Here is a 23,173-nt window from a genome sequence, read left to right as displayed (position 1 = left end):
TTTACAAAATAAAATGTAAAAAGAGCTACGGTATTGTTGACATTATTCAGTGAATCTGAACTTATTATTGGCTTTCTGACTTCTTCAGGTACTAACAATGGTTTTGTCAAAACACTTTTTAAATGTCATCCTTGCATGGTTTGACCCAGGAAAAGCATCGTTTATGACTCTGACTACATAGATATAGAAAGTTAAGTTCTGTATCAGATAGCAGGGGCCCAGGTGTTACCCTAAAACTTCTTGGAGGGGCCAGGGGTGATAGTGCTTCCCTCAGATAAAGCTGTATCAAGTAGAAATACAATTTTCAGGATAAAGAAGCGTTAATTTTCTTCAGAGAAAATTTTGTGACAGAACTTGTTCTCCAGGCTGTTTGCATTTTACCTGAGGCAAGTTCCTCTGATAAAAAAAGACTAACTTAGCTGCTGTTTAACTGCCTAGGTCCTTTAAAAGAAATAATTACTGAATAAGTAATCTTTAACTTAAGTATCTTCCCTGATACTCATGGTTTCCTCCTCTCCTGACATGCTGTGTCTTCTCGTAAAGGCTGTATAAACTTGCAAATCCCTCAGTTAGTTAAGAGCTGTTCTTAGGCTGAAGAGCCGATGCCTTTAATCACTTGGAGGAAGAACACAAACATCAAGTAAGACTTCTTCAGGCAGTTACCTAAAGATGTCTTTGCTGGAGAAGCCCTGTTAGTTTCATGCTATAGAAAATAGTGCATTCAGAACACTACCTTTCTTTAACTGAGAAAAAAGAACATTTTTAAGAGTTTTTCTCATTAAGGCAACCCAGAAAGCTTTACAGCTTATTTTAATTAGATTTACTTGAAATTGCAGTCATGTACTTTCACAACAAGGTCTGTAGTGTAACAGCAGTTACTGCTGCCTTATGGCATTCAAGGGGTGGGGGAGAGACAGATAAAGCGTTAAAAAAAATCACCAGGAAAAAGAGAAATGTATTTATTTGAAGTAACCATAAAGAAAGCCACATAAACAGTCCAAAATATCCAGCATCTCTGTAATCTTATTAGGGGAATGTGACTCTAGCATGTCCCAGAAACTACCTTTGATGAGATAATTGGTAATATTTGTGGCTCCTTATCATGAATAAGTTTGTAATACAAGCTGGTTTAAGTAAAACCAGATTTCAACAGGTAATGTGGAATGCCAAAATCTTATGTCAGGCCCAGTGCCAACAGTCGGCCTTTCATGGCTGATCAGCGCGTTCCTGAGGCTGCTATTAGTGGTTTGTAGGTACAAGACAGTTTTAGAAGCAACAAATCACTCATGCTATTTTGTGATAATACATATCAGAACTTGTATTTTCTCCAGTAATTTTGGTATTTGAACAAAGAAAAGAATTTAAACTAAGATACCCTCTCAGTCCATAATGTCCCCAGTACAACTGAACCCTGTAGGACCAACAGGAGTTTCAAGAGAACTTCCTCAAATTCTTGCAGGTATAACTTACGCTGTAACAGGAAAACAGGAATGCTTCAAAATTGCATTAAGGGTACACACAGAAATTTAGCTTTAAACCACAGGGTCATAAAAACATAACCATGATCAATACCTTGGATGCACTCACCCAAGCCCCTCTGGCAATCAAGTGTTAAAAGTGATTTCTTGGTTTTAATTCTGTATAGTCTTCCCTCTACCAACAGCATGATACAAGGATTTATGTGCACGAGGAAGACTGTGTAACCATACTGGTTTCTGAGTTGCAATGTAACTGAATACACCTCGCATTTTACATCTTCACAAAAAATTTTGTGATATCACAGCCGTACTTCGTAGCTAAGGAACGTCTCTTCATCTGGCTTCTTTCCTTGGCCTGTTTCGCAGTTCTCTGTGAAGGGAAAGACAGCTCTGTTCAGCAAGTGTTGTCACTTGGCAGCAGCGTGCTCGACGGAAAGTGTTAGCTGACAGTTAAACTTCCATCTAATTTTGCAGTAGACAACATAATAAAATGCAAATGTTTATTAAGGTGACATTTTCCCAATTCCTGAGGAAACTGTTGCATGGTTACAGTTCAATGCTACCTTTCACCTTCACAGTGTGGGATGGAGAGGCTGGGAGCAGAGGGCTGAGGAGGAACCCAATGACTGTCTTCTACTGCCCTACATCTACCAGCATGGCGTGGGAGAGGGCGAGGGTTTCTGGCTGCACCGTACTGACCTCTCTGTGGCAGAGCGTACACAACGTTTGAAGGTTTTCCAGGGAGCACTGTCCTCCTCCACCGTAAACGGGCTTGATGTGGTCTACCTGCCAGAACTGGCCTTCTGCCGGGTTCGTTATGATTTCATTCAACTGCAGTAACGAAGGACACGACATTGGAAGCGTTAGATACTCCTTCTCAACTACATGTATGTTCTACTGTAAGAACGTGGAAATAATTCAGGGAGGTAGGTATTCATACTTTTCATCGAGAGAAAGAAAGTAAACATTAGTATTTTTCTTTTGTTATTCCCGCAGGACAAGCAAACTCCTGTAATTTTAGTTGGCCTATTTTCCCCCAGCTGCAGCGTGCTGAAGCGCGCAGCAGTGGATCAAGGAAAGACAGAATGAAAAGCTCCATTTTCTTGATGGGTACAGTAAGTTCCCTTCAATATCATTTTATCAACATCAAGTGCTGATATTAAAAACATGCAACAGGTTGACGAAGCGGACCCTGACCAGGGATTTGTCATTTAAGTTTTCGATCAAGACAGCGGGAATTGTAATAACGAGCATTGAGAAGCCTGAGGTGCTAAAGCCCCATCTCAGCTTTCAAAAGGGAACTCAGACACAGTAGAGTTGTGTTGACTTTGCAGGCTGTAGGACACCCCCCTCTGCAAGACTTCTTTTCATCTCTGTCTTTTGAATGTGCACCACCTTGTTTTAAAAAGCTGCAAGCAACACAGCTCATCTCATGCACGCAACAAGTGATGGTAAATGACTGTCTTTTGCAAGTTTCAATGGGTGCCTGCAGAATTTATTTAAACAATTTAGAAGCAGTAACTTCTGAAGCAGAGTTTCATCTTTGCAGCAGAAAATAAAACGATGTTTTAGTTTCTGAATAAAAATACCACTTTACATAGGAAATTTCTTCCTCTCTGCTCCATTGCCTCCACATCAGCAATCACGACCATGGGAGAACGGCCGTAGTTTGTAATGCATTTGAGGCGATGCTGAGAGGAGCTGTGACAACTGGCTTTTGTTAAGCTCCTACATAACATTCTGCGAAGTCAGAATAACTTAGTATTGCTAGACTACATCCATTCTTAAATTGTTTCATAACCATAAAGTTCATCAGTAAAGTGCATTTCAGGTACAACCAGCTGCAATATTTACATCTCTGAGGAATCAAATTCTGATGCCTGTGCCTTTTGGAGGTGAAAAACGTGTTAGAAGACATTGGCATTTCTTTTGTTTGGTTGTTTGTGTTTTCTTATTCCGTTGGTGCTAGGTTAACCTTCCATCTTAAACCTGTAAGAAGAACATTTTGGATTTCTCTGAACTACGTGACAGGACTACGCAGATTAGCTGTTACCGCTTCAAAAGCAGTACTATTACCTGCCCGAGGGGGAGGTGAGACATCCAAGAATCCTCCAAAAGTTTCTTACGCTGACTCTTGGGCGCATCTCTGACGCTGAGATAAAGCTCCTGGGCGTTTTGATTACAAAACTGGCAAACGCCGCGTTCAATTTCAAACACTTTAGTCCTGAGGTAGCTCTGACTAGAGCGAATCGAGAAGTCCTCCTGGCAGGCGTGAGAGCAGAATCGTGTGTCCCAGGCATGGGCCTGGCAGCCTGGCTCCGGCTGAGCCGTTGGCTGTTGACAGCTGAGGCAGAGTGGGTTTCCTCGGCTGTCCAGGGCTTGCAAATAACCTTTGTACTGAGAGGAGCCTTCAGCATCCATCTGCTCCGGACAAAGAGCTGATGGACCTTCTCCATTTTCTGAAAGCAACCTGTTTGCAGAGAACAAAGTACAGCTGTTAGTTAATAGAGGAGGTATTCAGCAAACAATTCCGTAGGTTTTCATTTGGTTGGGTTTCGTTATTTTTTCTTAAGCACTGTGTATTTCTATTAGAGAAATTCTATGCTCTGAAATACCAATTTCAGTTGAAATATCTTGCTCAGGTTGATACCTGCACAGGGCAAATCATCTGCTTGGTTTACATTTCCATTTAAATGTAATTTCATAATACCACAGATTTTTCTTTTGCACACCCTACTACATTTACGCAGGTACACTGAATTATTAGCTGAAACAATGCTGCATTTATAAAGAAATGGTGTCTTCCAACAGGCACGCACACATACAAATGTAAAATGTTTCAGCCACACTTTAAGAGAAGGAAAAAGTCCAAGAAAACATCCCTGTTTCTCTATGTGACTTTCAAAGCTACCTATCAAATTCCTACTCTAAACAAGGTGCACCTCCAGGCAGGATACACACTGTGTTTTACTAAAGCTTTTTTTTTTAAAAAATTCTGTCTACAATGTTCATGTTCTTTTCTCCCTTTTTCTAAATTTTGAGGCAGAATAGAAAATTTGGTGTCCCCAATTTGGTGCTGACCTCACAAGCAGGCCTGAGCTAGTGTTCTTTTTTTCTTTAACTGAATCACGTAACTATTTTCTTGTTTCATTTTAATTAGATTCAGTTTATTAGTAGTTATATCAGCAGACAACAGATGTAATCTAAGTTGTTAGAAGAATAAACCATAGCTCTTTAGCACTACAGCAAGTTTCTTACCTAAACACTGTACTCCAGCAAGGTAAACACTCATAGCAAAAAATTTTGCTACCTTAGAAATGGAGAAACAGGTAAATCACCTTCTTGTACTAATAAACTTACTTTGTGGGATGACCTGATGGTTCAACAGAAGCATTTTCATTCTTCAGACAAACCCCACTTTCTTTCGAGATGAGGCGCACGCTGCCCCCGCTGCTGCTAGCTTTGCTAAGGGAGGCTGCTGCTACATCCTCCTTGGTCACATACCTGAAAGAATTCAAAATTCTGTCAATATCCTACAAAGGGAACAATCTCCCTCAAAGAATATAAAGAATATTCACTCTTGGCTGCAGCAAGATTGGTACGGCACCATCTCTTAAAATGTCCCTCATTTTCCAGATGAGAAATGAATAAAGGTTGGGAAAACATACTTCACCATAATACGTCCTTATTACACACCTTTTTCTAAAACTAGATTCAGCTCTCACCGGCAAACAGATGGGTTGTTTGTGTAGAACAATAGGAAAATGAAAGCAATTTGATACTGCCTGACAGTGAAATCTAAAAGCCGTTTTGTTTCGGTTAGGTGAAGTCTCACTGATACTCCGGCTCCTACAGGAAGCTTTACAAGCTCTGAAGGACTCCGTGCTCCGTTACTTGTGTTGGAACTCACTTCTTTATTTTAATGTAAAAACATACAAAACACCGCTGCTCTTAGAATGGCTTCACTCCGATCATCCTTCCAAAACCACTGGTCAGACCGCTTCTCATCAGCGCACCTCTCTGTACCATGCCTATGCCAAACCCTATACGCTACCTTAGAAGACGGCTGTAGATTTACAGCAGATTTTCTAACCCACTTCACAGTTACACCTTTCCTACTTTTTATGCAATGAAACAATCCGGCAACAGGTCAAGAAACACTTACTACCTGCTGGTTCTCCTTATATTACTGGGATTACAAACTCTAGTTATTTACTTGAATTCTTACCTACAGTCAAAATAGAGTCGCCCTGGAGAATTTAACAGCAGGGACTGAGAGGAATAAAAAGGTTTTAGACAGTTTGCAGAGGCACCTCGGTGAGTTAACCTGTAACACGTGAGAGGTTTTGTGGAGGGCAATGACAACTTGTAGCTGCAAACATCTGTGAGGGAAGACAGCGTATCAGAAAAAGGAAAGAAAGTGGGGAAAAAAGGTAAAATTAGATTTTAACAAGGATTAGACACTAGCCCTTTTCAGTGACACCCAGGAAGGAAAACAATAGTATTGAGAAATGTCATCCACAGAGAACAGAATTGCTTAAATAAAAACGAGTATCAGAAAGAGTTGGAGCAGGCTCTGAAATATGAATAAAGAATTATATCATTGATGGCACCTAATGACTTATTCCTGCTTCCAGGTGGGGAAAACAACAAGATTCTTTGACCTTACTTTTCTCTTTTGAGTCCCTGAGGGTCGTGATTTTTCCTCAAAAAGTTCCAGATGTTTAAATATGCAGCGCAGCGAAGCCAGAGCAGCTGCTGAGTGCGGCAGGGTGCCGGACACGGAAGCGGACACTTCCACTGCAACAGATTTACTGACGGGCTCGGTTTACCGATGTGCTTGGTTGCCTACGTCTGTCACGATGTGACAAGCAATCACCAAACAACCGGTCTACAGTCTCAGCATCATTCCATTGAAAGTTACATTAAATATATCAAACTTCCTGCAGCAATTAGTATGAGGAAGAAAAATTAGCAGCCACATACCTTTTTGTGCTGCTGACTGCTGACTGCTTTTTAGACAACTCCTCCGCAGTGTGAAGAGGACTGCAAAATACCTGACCACTTTTTCTGACAATCTTCTGTTTCATTGCTGTTAGACGACTCCATTCTTTCACAAACCTCAGTATCTGGTAGAAAACGCTATTACCAGCAGCGTGACATGAATTACACAGAACCATTTCATTACAGTGAAAGAGCGCTATGAATTAACACATTCAAAACTGGATGAAAAGAGCTGGTGTTATCACGGATAATCAGAGTCATTTTTCGTACAAGCTGCATTCCCCCCCTCACCTGCTGATGAACTCTGACAGCTTTGGCATTGTCTAAAATACTGGTTTTGCTACGATAGGTGTGTTGATCCAGAAGGTAGAAAATAAGGCCAGGAATGATCTTTACTAATCTAAGGTATTGCAACAGGAGAAGGGTTTCTTGATAAAGCCTCAGGTAAACCTTCCTTGTGTAAACGAGACTTTGCGGACGGGAAAAGCAGACACGCAAGAGAGTTTTCTTCTTACAGCGGCCATTCTCCTCTTGCACCAGGCCTCCCAGAGAAGGAAAGTTTGCTCTCGTTACTTGAATGGCATTTATAATTTGTTTAATAGACCACCTTTCTTCTTTCCTCTAACCTTCCGATGGACATGTGCTTAACACTGGATTGAGTGTTACAGCCCCAAATGTCAGCATGAAAGGCCAAGCTACAGGTAAACGGGAAGAGCTGTTCAATTCAACTAGGTATTTCTCACGCAAGTCTTCCAATTTGTAAAATTTTAACAGAATCACTGACATACTTGCCTTGAGGTTGTAATATTCCTTTACAATAGTACAGTGCCATAAAAACATACATAATAAAAATTACTATAGTAAATTAGCAATTAATGACATGAGAAATCAGATCAACAAATTATCTTAACCACGCATCTGTTTTTATGGCAATACTGCCATCCTCTCTTCTGGGGCATTTCAGCACAGCACACCAAGATCCATGTCTAGAAAGTAGAGATATGCTTTACCATCAAAATATTGAAAGAACATTAGTTTCGAGCAGTTCACCCAGCTTCGGGAAGCCACAAAAAAACCAAACAACTTTTGAAGCTGCAAACCGACAGGACGGGTACGATTAATGGATTTTCTCAATAACTATAACCACAGAACAGCGAGGAAGTGAGGGAAAACCCCGCGATCCTACGTAGGAATTTAGAATTTATAATGTGGCTGCTTGCTTTAGGATGTGCGTAGGGGAAAAAATATTTCATCCCATCCTCATCTCTACAACAGAAAATAAATGGGAGTAATAATATGACAACTGAAGAGTGTTGGTTTTTTTTTCCATTCCTCTTTTTCCACTCTTTTTCTCAGTGACTTGCAACTACCTACAGCAGTCAGTATCATGCTGTTTCTGAACATGGACTATGGGAAAAATAAACACATTGTGCAATATGGACTTAATCGTGACTTCAGCTTTATCCAGTAACAAACTTCCATACTTCAAGATTACGACACGGCAATGATTTTCTCCTTGGAGTATTTTTGCATGGCAAACGTAAAAGTGTCTCACTTCCTCAGAAAATGAGTCTCACTTCCTCAGAGTCAGAGCAGCAAGAAAGAAGTCAATGAAACATCAGGATATAATGGAAACAGAAATAAGAAGTTATTTCCCTGATTCTTTTTGGGAGCATTTACTAATATGGATCTTCTAATCTAGAGGAGAAGGCTGAGGGACAGGGACAGGATGTTGCATAAGGCAGTGCCACTCACTGCCCACAAACACGGGATTCTTAACTTGTCTTTTCGGTCTAGCAAATAGCTTTGAAATCCTTTGGCAACATCTGTGTTATCCACTTCAGCTGCTTCACAAAACTGTTGGCTGAATCAGCCAGGTATCTGTCTCACAAATCTAAGTTCCAGCCTTGCTGGACAACCTACCAAAAAGAATCAGCTTTGCTCCCACACGACAATCTGATTTTCCAAATCATATTTCTCTTTAAATGGAGAAAATAGTTAAGAAAACTATGTTAAGCAGGTAATATTGCACATCCAATTTAAATTATGGATTTCCTTACTTGAGTACTTGGTTTCGTAGTGTTAATGTTCTCCTCGAACACCGCTATGGATGTGACCTTTATTACCGAATTAACCAGAGCGACGTGTCTCAGAGGACCTGTCCCTACACTGCTCTGAACGTTGTTAGAGGACCGAAGGAAGAAGTGAGAGGGGAGGCCTGCTCAGAACTGCAGCTCTGATACAACCTAGCATGTTCTTATTCATCACGTGCCCCATTTAATTCATAACCTTTAAAATGCTATTTTATTGACTTATGAATGTTAGTTACTAATCCTGTAAATGAGAAATTAAATGATGCCTGGTTGATTCCATTTACCGAAATGTTAACAGGAGGCATGGTAATTTGCCAAAGTAACAGACTGCATAATTAATATTCACATCAACATTTACAAGATCTGCTTGTATTGATGAAACCTAGATCCCAAGGCCTGGAAGTCTTCTGCATTTATTACAAAAAATAAAGTCAAAGCTCTCCATATTAAATACTATATTACTGGGCCAGTAGAATTTGTTCTTACCAATGAACGATTTTGTTTATGCTGGAAAGTTTCTGGTAAATCCTCCCAGTTATCCAGCTGTATGTCCAACGGGATGAAATTATGATTCAGTGGTTCACCATCCTAGACAAGCAAACAGTTTTGTTTACAGATGCAATGTAGCACAATCTAGAAAAAAGATTTATCACTTTAAAGTCAATTATCCTCCCTTCCTACTAAATTTAGTCCCTCAAGGTAAGATTTTTCCAGAAGCAAAGAATAAGCCCCAGATGTATAATAATAGCACAGACACAAGAAATATGATTCACATTAATATATCCAAAAGTAAACGGGGTGAAAATTTTAACTTTGAATATATCTGAATTTTTTTCTTTGCAAGTAGTTCAGACGCACAAACTGCCTTAAACTAAGAAACTGAAATTAGAATCCTCTTGACTGAATTTCCAAGGGAAATGAATGATTGTAGACTGGAGAATGTCACTTCATTACAATTTAAAATCAGAATCTTCGATAGAGCATTGTTTATTATACTTAACATTTTTTTTTTGAATGTCTGAACAAGTTCTCTTCCAATTAATTTTTAAGAAACAAGTTGTCCCAGTGGGTACATATGACCCAGGAACTTACTGGCGATTTGCAAACATTCTAGAGAAGGAATCAAAGCAGAATTCCCCAGTGTCTCATGGCTCAGCAGAACGATTTCGTGCAGTATCTGGCATAATGAAACTCTAATCCAAGCCACAACCAACCCAGACCAACATGCAGTTGTCCAAATACCATCCAAAATGCATCTTTGTCTTTGAATAAAACGCATGAAGCTAGGAAGCAGCGTACATTTTAAGTATATTAAACAAGTTTTCAGATCCAAGAGGACACTCTTTTTAACTTTTTCCCAGCTGTATCAATTAGCCTAATAAAATGTATTATCTCAAAGACTTGCCCTCGGCTATTTGTGATGCTTTGCAGTTGCACCTGAATACACTGACTCTTGCAGTAGCTTTAAAGAAATCTTCTCAGTGAACTTTTCTGTCCCATAAAAGAAGGGATTGGAAAGTCCTGATGCCCCCTTGAAATATGACCTGGAAAATTACCAACTGCTTGTTTGAAAATGTGGCGACAATATTTTATTTACTTAGTTAGTCTGTCAGGATTCACTGTCATTTTTACTTTTATTTTGAATATTCTTCTATCAAAAATATTTTGTGATAAGACATTATAATAAAAAAAGGAATTTTAAACAATTATCACTTGCATTTCTAACAGAAGATCTGAGCATACGTCGAATGTATTAGCCCCACGTGGTAAGCTAACAGAAGTGTCAGAAGTTATGTATCTAGGAAATTATTACTTAATTCTGTTGGAGTGGGAGACGGACCTGGAGTAACGATGGAGTCTCAATATGAGTATGATCGTTCTCCCTTTATTCCAGTTTTCACAGAGTATATATAGACAGGTGATAAGAGCACGCGCTAGCGGCAGCTATATGATTGGCTTACGGTCTCTGTTCACGCGCTGTCCATGCAGTTCATTCACGGATCAGATTGGTTACAAGAATTCACATAGTAAATTGCTTAGTCATTAGCACAACATGTTTTCTACCTTCTCAGTTCCCGTTTTTCCCATGTACTAATTCCATCTTCTACCACCTGTTTTGCTCTTAATCTAATCTCTCAGAGCAGGGAGGCTGGCTCACGTGACCATTTTCTCTCAGACACATTCCTACATAATTCCACTGAAAAGAACAACTAGAATGATAAATGACCTAATTTTTGTACCTTTTAGCTAATGCAAAAATACCGGTCTTTATATAAAAAGTATAAAAAATGAAAGTATACATACACATTTCATAGGACAACATTTTACTTCGTAATTTTAAAATGATAACAAACGTGGATATTTCAGGTTTACCTTTGTATAGAGGTGAATTCTATCAGTATTCCTGCTTGCACAAAACATAAGCCCATCATATATTGGAAACGCGTCTGATTTATCTGTATCTCCTACCAAGAAAAAAAATGTTGACATTAAGAAGTTTTTTCCTTCATTCATTTAATTCAGTCTACTCGGATACTCAGATGTTAAAAATAATACACGCATTTTTAAGAAGTTATTTCTGCAATTTCCCAATTTGGTGTACATGCAAACACATTTTTGTATGAACACTGTAAATCTTTCTTTCAGCAAGGAACAAAACCAAGGGGAATATATACACCGCATGAGGATTCTGTATCTAATCCCAGAACAACATCATGAGCTACACAACTCACGCAGCAAGCTAGTAAGATAGTTGTGTAATTTATTTTTCTGTTTCTCCTGAATTACCTATCATCCGTTTTGCCTGTGGCTGTCCTAAACACAAGTAAATGTTATCACGAGTTTCAATAAAACAATGCAGGTTCACAGTTGCTAGACTGACATAGTTCGTAAGTCAGCCAAAAACTCTGTCTTGCTTCAGGAGTTGTACGGAAAGGCTGGGTTTATTCATCATCAAAACTCAAGAAACTTCCCAGGCTAAACCAAAAAAGTCATGTGCCGGTGTACGTACTTCTATCTTTCAAATGTTTAGGTTTTTATTTAAAAATTATTTTTCATGCCAGAGGCATTTAATACTGTTTCGCAAAGGGATATAATCTTTCTTTCATAGCAGTCCCACTTTACCTTCTGCACACATTTTTTCATTTTCTTCATTTTCAATTTCAATAGTTTCCTGTTCGCTGATTTCAACAGATTGTTGGGTCACCTTTTCCCCAAAATCTTCACTTCGGTCTTCAGCATTGCGCTGTGCTCTCTCTTCATTTCTCCTGGAGTCCTTTGACACATCTTCCTCAGTCTGCTTCATGGGAGCGTCACAGTTTCTCTCAACTATAGAAGAAGAAACAAGAAAAGCAATTATTTATGCTACCTGTACAAACAGGTACCTAATCAATACACATCTGAAGACAAGACTATGTAAAGAAATTGCATTTTATTCTCTTAATATTATTATGGCACAACCTGTTAGGAAACTAGAGCTAACATTAATATTAGGAGAATAAACACATGGAACAATGCTTTGCATTTATGGAATTCCATGCACGCAGCTTAATGTCAAAATATATGCAATAAATAATGCAGTTAGTAATTCTATAGTATATACACTTATTGTATACCATAAACACACAAAGCAGTTTTCCAGGTACTGTGAAACTGAGAAGTTGTCCTTACTTGAACAAGCACAGACTTAAATAAAATAAAATAAAACAAAAAAAGAAAGAAAAAGAACCTTACTCCTTCCTTTGCCATTGAAATAGCAAATATAGGGACAGTTTTAAAAAATGGTTTATTAAGTTTGCAGATAGATTAATTTAAAAAAATATGCAGATAGATAAATAAATTTAATAAAAAATATCTGTTGGAGCACAAAATGCTGTATTTTCCAGGTAATGTCTCTCACGACAAATATACAATACTCAAGTTGACAAGACATCTATTCCATATCATTTAGTTTTGAGAGGCAGAGATAAAGTTTGCCTTTTAATTAATTCAGAATAATGATAAACCCCAAGGAAAAGGAGAGCTACTTTTGCTGCAAAGAAAATGGAGCATATATTCTTCCTCACTGGATTTATATCCTGTTATCATTTATCTGAATTTTCCGTCTGTTTCAAATTAGAATCATGTAAAAGATCCTTGGGGAAAGCAAAATTAAGAAGGCTCACTTAACGGGTTTCTGTTCATGTAAAGACACCATTATTCCTATTTTGTCTGGATTTGTGCGTATTCATATATTCAAAAATACTGTATTTTCTAAAACTAATCACAACCGAAACGAAAAGGCGTATTTTTCCCTGCAGCACACATTACTTACCATTACTGCTTTGAGGGCAATTGCACATTTCACAGTACGGGAGCAATTCATTATTACTGTAAGTGCAAACACTGCAGTGCCAAACTTTATTTAAAGCTGTACTTTTGCTTGAAGTATTTAAGCCACAAGGAAGGACTTCATTGTTTTTTTCTGAAAACAAAGGCGGCTTTTTTCCAGTCAAAGATTTTTTCTTTTTCTTACTGGAGCTGACTGGAGTCGATCCACTTATGCTTCTTGCTCTTTTAGCTTCGCGTTCACAGGTGCTTTCATGACAAATTGCATCCACATCACTTATGCTTGTGGAATCCAGGTTTTCATTGCTCTTCTCTGCATCCTCTTCTTTTGTGACTTCTGAAGATTCTGAGTCATTATGTAGTGATTCATTACCAGAAAATGTTTTGCGTTTCTTCTCAGTGGAGGATTTTGGGGAAAAAAAAGAACGTATGTCACGCTGTCTTTCCTTTTCAAACTAGGAAAGAGGAAAGAAACACATAAACTCCACTTATAATTACTGCATAAGAAGCTGTTAAAATTATGATTTTTCTCCATTAGTATTGCTCTCTAATACAAGAAACTATTTTTAGTTTAGAGTGAACAACTGTTGTGTGTTTTTTTAAAAGAAAGAAAAAAGAAAAATAAGTTTTGAGTCTTACGTGTGTAAACAAAAGTTCATTTTCGGAATCCTCTAGACTTTCACTGGGGGCCCAGGTCTCAGCAAAATTCAAAAAATCCCATTTCTCCTTATCACCTTCTTCGGCCTGCATTTTCTCTTTCTTGCCATTCAAGGTGCTGCCTGTGACTTTGGCCTGCAGAAAGAAGACTTACATAAAGTTTCCAAGCAATTCACATGTTGGAATAAATTTATTTACCTATACTAACCCCATTTGCTTCCCTTGCAAACTTAATTCAGCATTTGCAAAGTAAGAGACTCTGTAGTAACTCAAAATAACTTCCGTGATTAAAACTACTTCTCCTCCAGCATCCATTTCTGCAAGAATAACAAGAAGTAGTGTATTTAACCCACTATGACTTGTGAAAAGGCGTATACAAAATGTCAGTGAAAAGGCGTATACAAACGTTAAAAGAGGATGTATACATTGTGTACATCTCTTACGTTTTACTTGGCATATGGAGACAAATAAAGGCAGAAGGAATTGAAAGAAGCAGTTTAGTGACAGAACTTGTAAGGTAAATTGTTGGTCAATTACTGAGAGCATCTGTGCCATGTATAAGGAGACTCCTAATGTACTGGACTGAGATTTTTTTCAGAGGTACCTACAGGAATTAGAAGACAGAATTTCATTCACCAACTGAATGTCAAATACAGTTTGCAGTACTTAGATTCTTTAAGCTGTGATTACTTTTCAGCAGAAGAGGAATACATTGGCAAAAATATGGTCATGAGTTCTGAATAAAGTAACTCTACAGACACAAAAAATTGCACCACTACAACACAGGGGTAGTCAAATGCAGGAATAACAACCATAAGTTGTCATTTGCATCAAAATAAACCCTGTGTAACCACAATCTCAAATGATTTTGACAAGCAGAGTTTAAAAGGCAGTGCTTTCTATGTTGACACTTCTGGAAATGTCAGAAAACAAGAGCTGACAGAACACTAACACACCTCAGTTATCAAAACAAGACACTAATGAATGGTATCAAAGGCTACAAAAAGGTCACAAAAGCAAAACAGCCAAATTATTTTTCTTAGTCCTGTGAACTCTCAAAGATCTTCCAAGTAAGGAAAGAAAGCAGAACAGAACTACTCTTCCTAACATGAGCTGGGTAATACCTGAGGAAAATGGCAACAGAAGGTAAGATTACTGTAATCTTGGATCTACTGAAGAAGAATTATCTGAGAATGCTTCTGCCTCTAAGTGAAATTTATTTAAGGTACAACATTCATCCAATTAAAAAAAACCCAAAACCAAAACCCCACAACAGACTCTAGCTGTTATGAGTGAGCAGAAAACCTAAAAATTGTAAATTGAACAACCAGAGCAATAAAAACCTAGACGGAAGATAAACCAATGATCTCCTGTAGAAGTGAATCATCCCATTCATCTCAGCAAAGAGTTATCTTATTTATCTTTGCATCTTAAACGGAGAGCAAAAAGCTAGAAAAGACTAATTCGGAACAAACACGGACATTTTGATGATTAGCAATTCTAGGTGTATCAATTTGTCTTATAGTAGGACACTGTCCTAGGTAAACAAGAACGTTATTTGGCACATGCCCTTAAGTGCTATCTTAACCACAGCGAGGTCTATTCCACACCTACCTTGCGATTCAGCATTGCCCACATAAGAGTATCCATTGTTCCTTTTGCAATAAGGAAGTGAATATTCACAGAACTGCACTGCCCAATTCGGTGTGCTCTGTCTTCTGCTTGCTTAATATGGCCTGGATCCCAATATAACTCAGCAAACACAACGTGAGTAGCAGCAGTGAAAGTTAAACCCTAAACAAAATAAGTAGATGCATTTTAGAAAAAAAGATTCCACACACAAACAACCGAATATCTGAAGTAAAACAAAGCTAAATGTTGTACAGAACATTTTTATACGGAAATAAGAGGGACCACCTGGACAGCAGATGAGCCAATTACACTGATTTCCTCCTTGGGTCTCAGATTTAATAAGGTTCAGAAAATACTTCAATATTGTGCAAGGACTGCATACTGCTTTTCATTATGGAAGTAATGCTTATTTCTTATTAATCTTGCACTTTTAGAGAAACTGAGGTTTTACTAATTATTCAAGAACGAGATGCTGCTGCTTATCTTTATTTTACTTGAGTAATTTCAATAGAGGCTTAAAACAGTTAACATGATTAATGCAAAAAATAAATACATGAGTCTATAAAAGATATATTGCATGAACTGCCTTCAGTAAACCATTGTAGTCACCAATGACTTTAGTATCTATATTCTTCAAGTTTCTTATTGCACATATTTTTGTTTTTGTCCTACCTGACCAGCTGCCTGAATACTCAAAATAGCAACCCGGGTATCAGGATCCTTCTGAAACTGATTAACAAGATGTATTCTTTCTGAGGAAGGAACACTTCCATCTATTCGTATGTAGCGAACCTATAACATATCATAATAGAGACAAAAATGAAATTACCCATGTCCATTTTTCGACCCAATCACCCTCTGTCCCCCAATAAAATTCCATTTCCTGTCATAGGGATAGGGATGCATCAGTACTCTTTGGCCTTTGATTTACAATTAAGCCTCTTTACCTAGAGAAGTGCAGACTTAGTATTCCCTGTTTACAAAAGCAGAAGACAGAAGACGGGAACTTAAAATGGAATATTCCGGACAAGAATCTGTAATTTCCTCAATATGATTTACTAAAATTCCAAGCTAATAATAACAATATTAAATAACAAAGTTAGCCACCATTCCCTAGCAATGGTTGAGAGTCCATGATCAAAATAGTAACTAGAGTTGTTAGCAAGCATTTTTACTGATTTCAGTTAAACGTTCACATAGGATGAGAGTGTTCTGTAAAAAACAGGAAGGAGGCAGAACGACTTCAGTGGAAAAACTCGGAAAACAACTGCCTGCAACACTGATGCAATAATAACGTATCATACTAGATATGAGCGTTCATCCCCAAATACAAAACATTCCCTCAAAACCACACAATCCCTTTAATCCAGTGGCACTGATCCATATATACTTAAAATTCATAAATTCCTGTACAGACAGGTAGTCCTACTGAACTCAAAGACAGCTCATACATATTGGTAAAGTCTGAAGTTCAGTTTGTGTGCATGTTTGTTAAATCATTACCTTATTTTCTATAACTGCCTCTGTACAGGCTTGAAGCATGCTTAAGTGGTGAGCAAAAACTAGAAACTTCAATTTGTCATTTTCAAGCATCATTTTGATATAGTCCTTTACTGCTCCTGCCTGGAATAAGAGAGTGCATTTTCATTAATTAGACGTACAAAATTACCAAAAAGACAGTCTTTATTTTAACGTCTTTTGATTTCTTGTAATAAGAAATGATAAATGCCCACACTTTTTCTTATCCATTTAAGACTTTATCAAACATGTTTAAGTATAAAATTATTCAAATAATTTTTGTTTAAAAAAACCTTATGTCTTTGTGAAACTCATTTCATTCCTTCAGAGAAAAAAAACCCTTTATCCTCAAAAGATCACATAATTACATCGCACTTCTTTCAGATTAAGATATAGGTAAACTCCCTTTTAGTTACAACATTATTATTTGATATTTTAAGCCATATTTGAAAAAAAAAAAACAACAAAGCCAACAAACCAAAACCCCAACTGATTTCTGCCCAAACATATTTCAAACAGACAATGTATTGTGTAATCAGAACTTCTGTATCTGCACCCAGAATAATTTTGATACTTTCATGATACCATAATCATAAAAGATTGCTCTATTTAAATATTCATAGAATTCTTTTGTGTCAAATATAAATTCCAATACCTTTTATAAAAACTATTAAAGTAACGCTGACACTTAATAATAAAATTTATCAGTGATCAGTAATGCAATACCCACTGCATTAGCCTCGGATTTCTTTTTTCTCTCTTTTTTGTTTTTCAACTTCCTCTTTGAAAATGGATTAGCAGAGGGTAGGAGAGAGACTAGAAAAGCAGGGAAGAAATAGCAACAGAACCACAGTGATATTTTTAAGATGGGGAGAGAAAAATTTGAAGGAGCTGGTCAGATTCTCAATTCTTACTGCTCCAGCAGCCTACAGAATTTTTTCTTTTTTTTCCTTCTCTAAAAATAGGTTAGCTTAATGAAACCTGGTAACTGGGTAAAAAGTTGGCATGCAAAGGATTTTGGTTATTAACTTGTTTTTCCTCACATCTCAAGCTACAGTACTATAGTAGGAAAATACAGAACAGGGATAACATTTGATAAAACAGAAAGAGCCCAGCTAGAGGGGATTTTTCTTCCACATTTATCCATGGGGAGAACTGGTACTGCCAGAATGCAGCCTGCGTGAGGGCTGCAGCAGCTGCTGACACAGAGGAACATCCCTGAAGTACCCACCTGCGGTACATCCCTAAGTCTGTGACACATGTTTAGAGCTGTTGGGAGACAATGTCTGGACAGTCTCAGCCAGCTTGGTGGGTATCTAATCAGTAAGAGTTTTAACACTTAGCTCAGGTCATTATAATGGGGTTCAGCCTATTCCATAAAAATACAGGGAAAAAGAGTGCTTCTCCATGTCATGATTATAAAACAAACCAACCAACCTCATCTAGCATTCAGGCCAATACAACTGATTTTATTGAATTAAAATCACACTGGGTATTTTAAATATATTAAGAAGATTTCCACGCTTACCTTAGCAATGGCTGTTTCTTTATACATGCGTGTGATTAGATTCATGACTTGAGAAAAATGGCTTTCAGTGGCATCTGAATTCAGATTTCTCATTAATTTCTCCCACTCTGCAAAAGTGGTATTCAAATTCTAATTGGCAGAAGAAATCAGTAGTTAGATATATAGTACAAAGCATGTTCTACCTCAACACGTACATTTCAAGCATGAAATCTTTAGGAACTGAATGTTTTTGAGAACTCAACCAAATTTGTCTAAAAATAATTGTAGGATTCAAAATCTAAAGGAAAAGGAAAGAGAAAGGAAGACGATCATACTAAAAATCAGAGCAAATTTTACCATCACCTGATACCAAAAAATTGCCATATTCATGTTCTTCATGTTATATTTTAAAAAGAATAACAGAGATGCTATGCTATATATTCACACATTCTGTGTAACTACATATAATACACATTCATACCTATAAACACATATGAATACATAGATATTACTATTCGCTAATAAATGTGTTTTTAGCAGAGGTGGAAAATGTACCTTAGCTGCAGCTTGTGGGAGGTCAAATGGAATACGTTGCCTAACTTTTGGAGGCAACTGAGTTAGAACATCATTCTTCAGTCTTCTGATCATTATTTCACTTAAAAGTTGATGCAATTCTTCTAAATTTGAAGCTCCTCTACAGTCCCAATGAGTTCTTTTACCAAAAAACCTGAAAATGAAAAATCAACACTGAGGGTAAAAAGTAGCTCTTCCAAATTCAATAGAAACCTTCAGTACATAATTAATTTTAAAACACAGTTTGATATGAAGGTGTGCTGGCTAGCAATACTCAGTGTTCCTGTTTACGCCAGCGAGGTGATTGCTTTCTGTCTGACTCTTTCCGACACTAAAGTGAGAGCTGTTTTAACTTTCCAGCAGACACCACTGCCTGCAGACACATACAGTCCTCCGCCTCATCCCAGCTACACTTCCTTTGCTACAGAGAGTATCATCCAGGTATCATTTGAGAACTCGTATCAATGGACTAATGAGAAGACTATATCACCCTGAAAATGCCCTTTATTATATTATAGATGGGAACGACTGATAGAGATACTATCAGGAAAGCTGCAGATATCATTGATATTCCTTTGTTTCCACCCCCCAAGAATTCTCTCCTATTTACAGTCAGAGACAGGATTTAAAACTAAAGGTAACAGCTTTAAATGTAATACTATTTAATGAGCAATGTTAAATAGAGGAAGTAGGTTTAAGGTTAAAAAGGTGAACGTTGAAAAGAAAGAATTTATTAACTTGGTCTTCCTTGTTCTTTCTTTGCTTTGTTGTTTTTAAGGAAGTCTTGCGGCAGGAACAGCAGCTTTCCTCTGTCAACATTGCCCAAAGATAAAATAACGAGCATGACAGATTTTGTTGCCTTTGGAGAAAAGCCCAGGCAGCATTTTCCAAAGCCAGGAAAGTACATTGCAAGCATGTAATTTTACTGATAATTTTTTTTTAATTATTATTATTATCATTTAGAGAATTTTAAGCCTTACGGAGCTTATCAACAGTGGTTTAGTTGGCTGCCTATAATTCTTCGGGAAAGGGGCTGAGGGATTCGCTTCTACACTGGTGAAGTATTGGCATAACGCACTCAGAACACTGCAAGGACGGAAAATAGCAAGATCTTTTGCTCATATCCCTTCTTTGGTCTATTTATATGGGTGTCCTTAGAAAGGTTTCCTCCCTCCAGCTTCAGCATTGGGGATATAAAAGAAATGGTAGGCAAAACCTCACAGAAATACTTTGGCCCTCATCTTTAGAAACAGGTGTCTATGAATACCTAAGTAAAAAAAAAAAAACCTACAACATTTTCACAGAAAGTGCTGCATAAAATAATCCTATCAAGTTTATTACCACAGGATGTTTTGTTTCAGCCAAGTCATGAAGATAAAGTTATTTATTGAAAGCTTGCCAAACCCTAAACTTGATTTTTATTACATTTATGGTATTCCAAAAATAAGATAATCATCTATGATTGAGTAGCTAACCATGCTGTACCCACGCACACTTGTGGTGTGAAAATTACAGATGCATTCAGTCAAAACACCGTGGAAAAAATAGCATTTCTCTGTCTGAAAATTAGACAGCACTCTTCCATGTTATTTGAAGTTAAATGTTGATAAAATGCATACGATGGAGGGGGAAAAACAAGTTATCTGAAAATGCAACCATGTAATTATTACTGTAAAAATTAAATCTAAATGCTAGCCAATTTAGCTGACAAAAACTATTATTTTGAATATATGCAAAGTTGTAGAGATGAAATCTTTTAGCTAAGAAATTTCTTAAAGGTTCTTCCTGTCTCATAATTTCTTTCATTCCAGACTGTAACATAGATTCGCATGTGTAAAAGTAAGAGGTTTACATCAGAGCTTCTTCTGTCTCCTCTATTTTAGAACGCAGCTAGAGAAACCGATCATTAAACTAAAGCTGAGGGAAGCAAGTCAAGAGAGAAATGAATCGCCCTGAAGTTAATAACTTTAAGCACGTGAAACACGAAAATCCACAAAAGATGCGAAGGATAAATATGGGTTAAAATTCATTAGGCACATATTTGGAAAAAAGTGTAATAAGCAATGTTACCTGGCAAATTGGAGGCAAGGTGGTGGACAAGAACTCACAATGCCTACATTTGAACCACCCACCAGAATCACAAACACACTATTGTGCTATTGGAAGTTTTATACCTTTACTTTTACTCAGTCAATCTGTAAAATATAGAGACAAGTATTGGTCTTTTTTTCCACCCAAGTATGGTGAGATAGCAAACACTCTCATAATAGAGAGATGTAAATCGTTACATGATATGAGCATCAGACAGTGAGTCAGAAAATCCTAAGTTTCAGCTGTAGCTGAAACTCCAGCTCTAAAGGTAAAACCTATACACTTCATACTGATGACAGTAAATTTGTAAATCATTTTACTTAACAGAATGCTGGTACTTAAACTTTATTTCAAACTTCAATAGCTTCCAATTTTGTCCCCAGATAAAGTCTCCTGACCATTTAATCCTTTTCCCAATCCTCTCTGATGGAGGAGACGGTATCTGAACGTGAGTTTCTAAGCAAGATGGTATGACACAGCAATAGAGGTACTACTTACTGATTCTCTCACTTCACATGACAAGAAAATCAAAGACACTCATAAGAAAATACACGAACAAGTACAGCAATACCTGACACGAGCATTGCAGTATTTTTTGGCATATTGACTCCAAGTTCCAAATCTTCTTGGAAACAGTGCTTCAATCTGCATGAAAAGCTGTATAAGAAAAAAACAACAGTGAAAAACTGCCTGCAAATGTAAGACTATTCAGAAATAATTATTACATGATTATTATGTTAAGTTTACATTCAACAGTTGCACAAAAAAATACACAGCTTGACACACACGTAAAAGATATTCCATAGGAATATGTTTGTGTTTTGAGACAGGAACAGCTGTAGGAAGCCCTCAAAGAACACAGCACCCCAAACACCATTAACACAGTGCTGCATACAAATTAGCTCTTACGTTCCATTTAGTTCTACATTTGGTAAATAAAGGCAGTTTTCTTGGGTTCAGTATAAAATCCATGTGGTTTTGCTTTCCTCTCTACTCCTCCCCAATTCCATAAGTTGAACTTCCTTCAAAGGAAACTTTGTCCGTCTGGACTGCAACAAGCCCGGGATATATTTTTTCCACTTACACCATATAAGTGAACATGTGGAACATCCAAAAGAGGAAGCAGAAGTTTTAATACAAGTTCTTGTACCAAGGACTCTCCTATCCAGTAGAAACAAATAGTTCTCTACTTAGGCTCTCTATTTTCTGTTTCACCCAAGAGTCAGTCTGTTAAGTGCGAGACTTATTTCTTACAAGGAGCACTGTCTTAAGTCACCTGTGCATGAGCTTGAAACAAGTTTGTAAACATCAATATAATCAACTCAAACTAAAAGACATTGTTTTCATTGTTTTAGATTCTTATACTTGTGCTTCCTAATGCAGCTAGCGCACCGTTTGATGTCATAAAGCATATAATTGTATGTATTCAAGAAATCTACAAAATTGTTCATTTATTACTGATACCATCCTTTAAAAAAAGAAACCAAAACAAAATATGTCAAATACCTCTTCAGGTCTTCCTAGAGCAGGAGTTCCAGTAAGAAGGATAGCTCTAAGAGCTTTCTGCACAATTGGCAACAAAATCTTGCTGCGGGTGGCATTTCTGGATTTCATATAGTGTGACTCATCAATCACAACTACCTTAAAGTTCTGCCTGTACAAAGTGTCTACTAAAGTCTGTGCGTCAGAAGTTAACAGGCCATATCCCAGAATCGTTACTTTGCTGGTTGATATTCTCCTAAAAGAGAAAATTCAGAAGTTTTCTTAGTAAAATTTCATTGTAGGAATATTAATATAGCAAAGGAATTATATCAAACTAATTTTTTTCAAGAAGGTATGTATGACACCTTTTGGATTGATTAATTAGTGGGCTGTCAGGCTAACAATAACAGCTTTTGGTGTTTAAAACATGCTAGCATCTCACACTTACAAATCACACACATTGCATAACCATTTTCAGAAGGCATACATCGCATTTAAAAGGAAGGTCATTTATCCGGTTGCATTGCTTCAACTTGTGCTCCTTTCCAGGCATATCGCATGGGACAAATCCACTTTCTGGATAACAATTTACACACACAGGTCAGGTCATTGTGAGCACACTTTGTAAACACCACCCAAACACCTGAAGTAATAATGTCTCTATGCAAGCGACCTACTGCTCTGTGTACAAAGAGTCACCTTAGCAGCAGCTTAAGATGACTAACTAGACTGTCTCTGAGTATTTGGGTACTGTAAAAGTATAGTCTGGGCTGAACCTCACCACCTGAAAAAAGCCACATTCTTATCAGAGC

The 23,173-nt window shown here is 37.5% G+C and overlaps 2 protein-coding genes across 8 annotated transcripts in view; one reads left to right on the top strand and one right to left on the bottom strand.

Moving 5' to 3' along the window:
- The window catches only part of RAB3GAP1 (RAB3 GTPase activating protein catalytic subunit 1), a 30,247-nt gene extending 23,701 nt beyond the window's left edge, over positions 1 to 6,546 (top strand). For 2 of the 4 annotated variants that reach the window (XM_054207980.1, XM_054207983.1), the window contains one exon: positions 2,475 to 3,074. In XM_054207980.1, coding sequence (XP_054063955.1) covers positions 2,475 to 2,635 — 161 coding nt within the window. In that variant the 3' untranslated portion in view covers positions 2,636 to 3,074. Of the gene's footprint in view, positions 1 to 2,056; positions 2,209 to 2,474; positions 3,075 to 5,301 lie in introns of those variants that run through there. The other 2 variants (XM_054207982.1, XM_054207981.1) reach the window with 2 other exon arrangements.
- The window catches only part of ZRANB3 (zinc finger RANBP2-type containing 3), a 49,436-nt gene continuing 26,830 nt past the window's right edge, over positions 568 to 23,173 (bottom strand). For all 4 annotated transcript variants that reach the window (XM_054207976.1, XM_054207975.1, XM_054207977.1 and 1 more), the window contains 17 exons: positions 22,386 to 22,617; positions 21,451 to 21,536; positions 18,771 to 18,942; positions 18,237 to 18,365; positions 16,694 to 16,813; positions 15,863 to 15,982; positions 15,173 to 15,352; positions 13,541 to 13,693; positions 12,888 to 13,356; positions 11,699 to 11,902; positions 10,949 to 11,040; positions 9,062 to 9,163; positions 6,465 to 6,607; positions 4,839 to 4,982; positions 3,555 to 3,948; positions 2,178 to 2,309; positions 568 to 1,848 (listed from right to left, as the gene is read on the bottom strand). In XM_054207976.1, the coding sequence (XP_054063951.1) occupies positions 1,750 to 1,848; positions 2,178 to 2,309; positions 3,555 to 3,948; positions 4,839 to 4,982; positions 6,465 to 6,607; positions 9,062 to 9,163; positions 10,949 to 11,040; positions 11,699 to 11,902; positions 12,888 to 13,356; positions 13,541 to 13,693; positions 15,173 to 15,352; positions 15,863 to 15,982; positions 16,694 to 16,813; positions 18,237 to 18,365; positions 18,771 to 18,942; positions 21,451 to 21,536; positions 22,386 to 22,617 (2,971 nt within the window). In that variant the 3' untranslated portion in view covers positions 568 to 1,749. The remainder of the gene's footprint in view (positions 1,849 to 2,177; positions 2,310 to 3,554; positions 3,949 to 4,838; positions 4,983 to 6,464; positions 6,608 to 9,061; positions 9,164 to 10,948; positions 11,041 to 11,698; positions 11,903 to 12,887; positions 13,357 to 13,540; positions 13,694 to 15,172; positions 15,353 to 15,862; positions 15,983 to 16,693; positions 16,814 to 18,236; positions 18,366 to 18,770; positions 18,943 to 21,450; positions 21,537 to 22,385; positions 22,618 to 23,173) is intronic.

The sequence above is a fragment of the Rissa tridactyla genome, chromosome 7 (genome assembly GCF_028500815.1).
Source record: "Rissa tridactyla isolate bRisTri1 chromosome 7, bRisTri1.patW.cur.20221130, whole genome shotgun sequence".
NCBI classification, from domain to species: domain Eukaryota; kingdom Metazoa; phylum Chordata; class Aves; order Charadriiformes; family Laridae; genus Rissa; species Rissa tridactyla.
The sequence above is the reverse complement of the archived record's forward strand: the minus strand, read 5'-3'. Positions and strand labels throughout refer to the sequence as shown.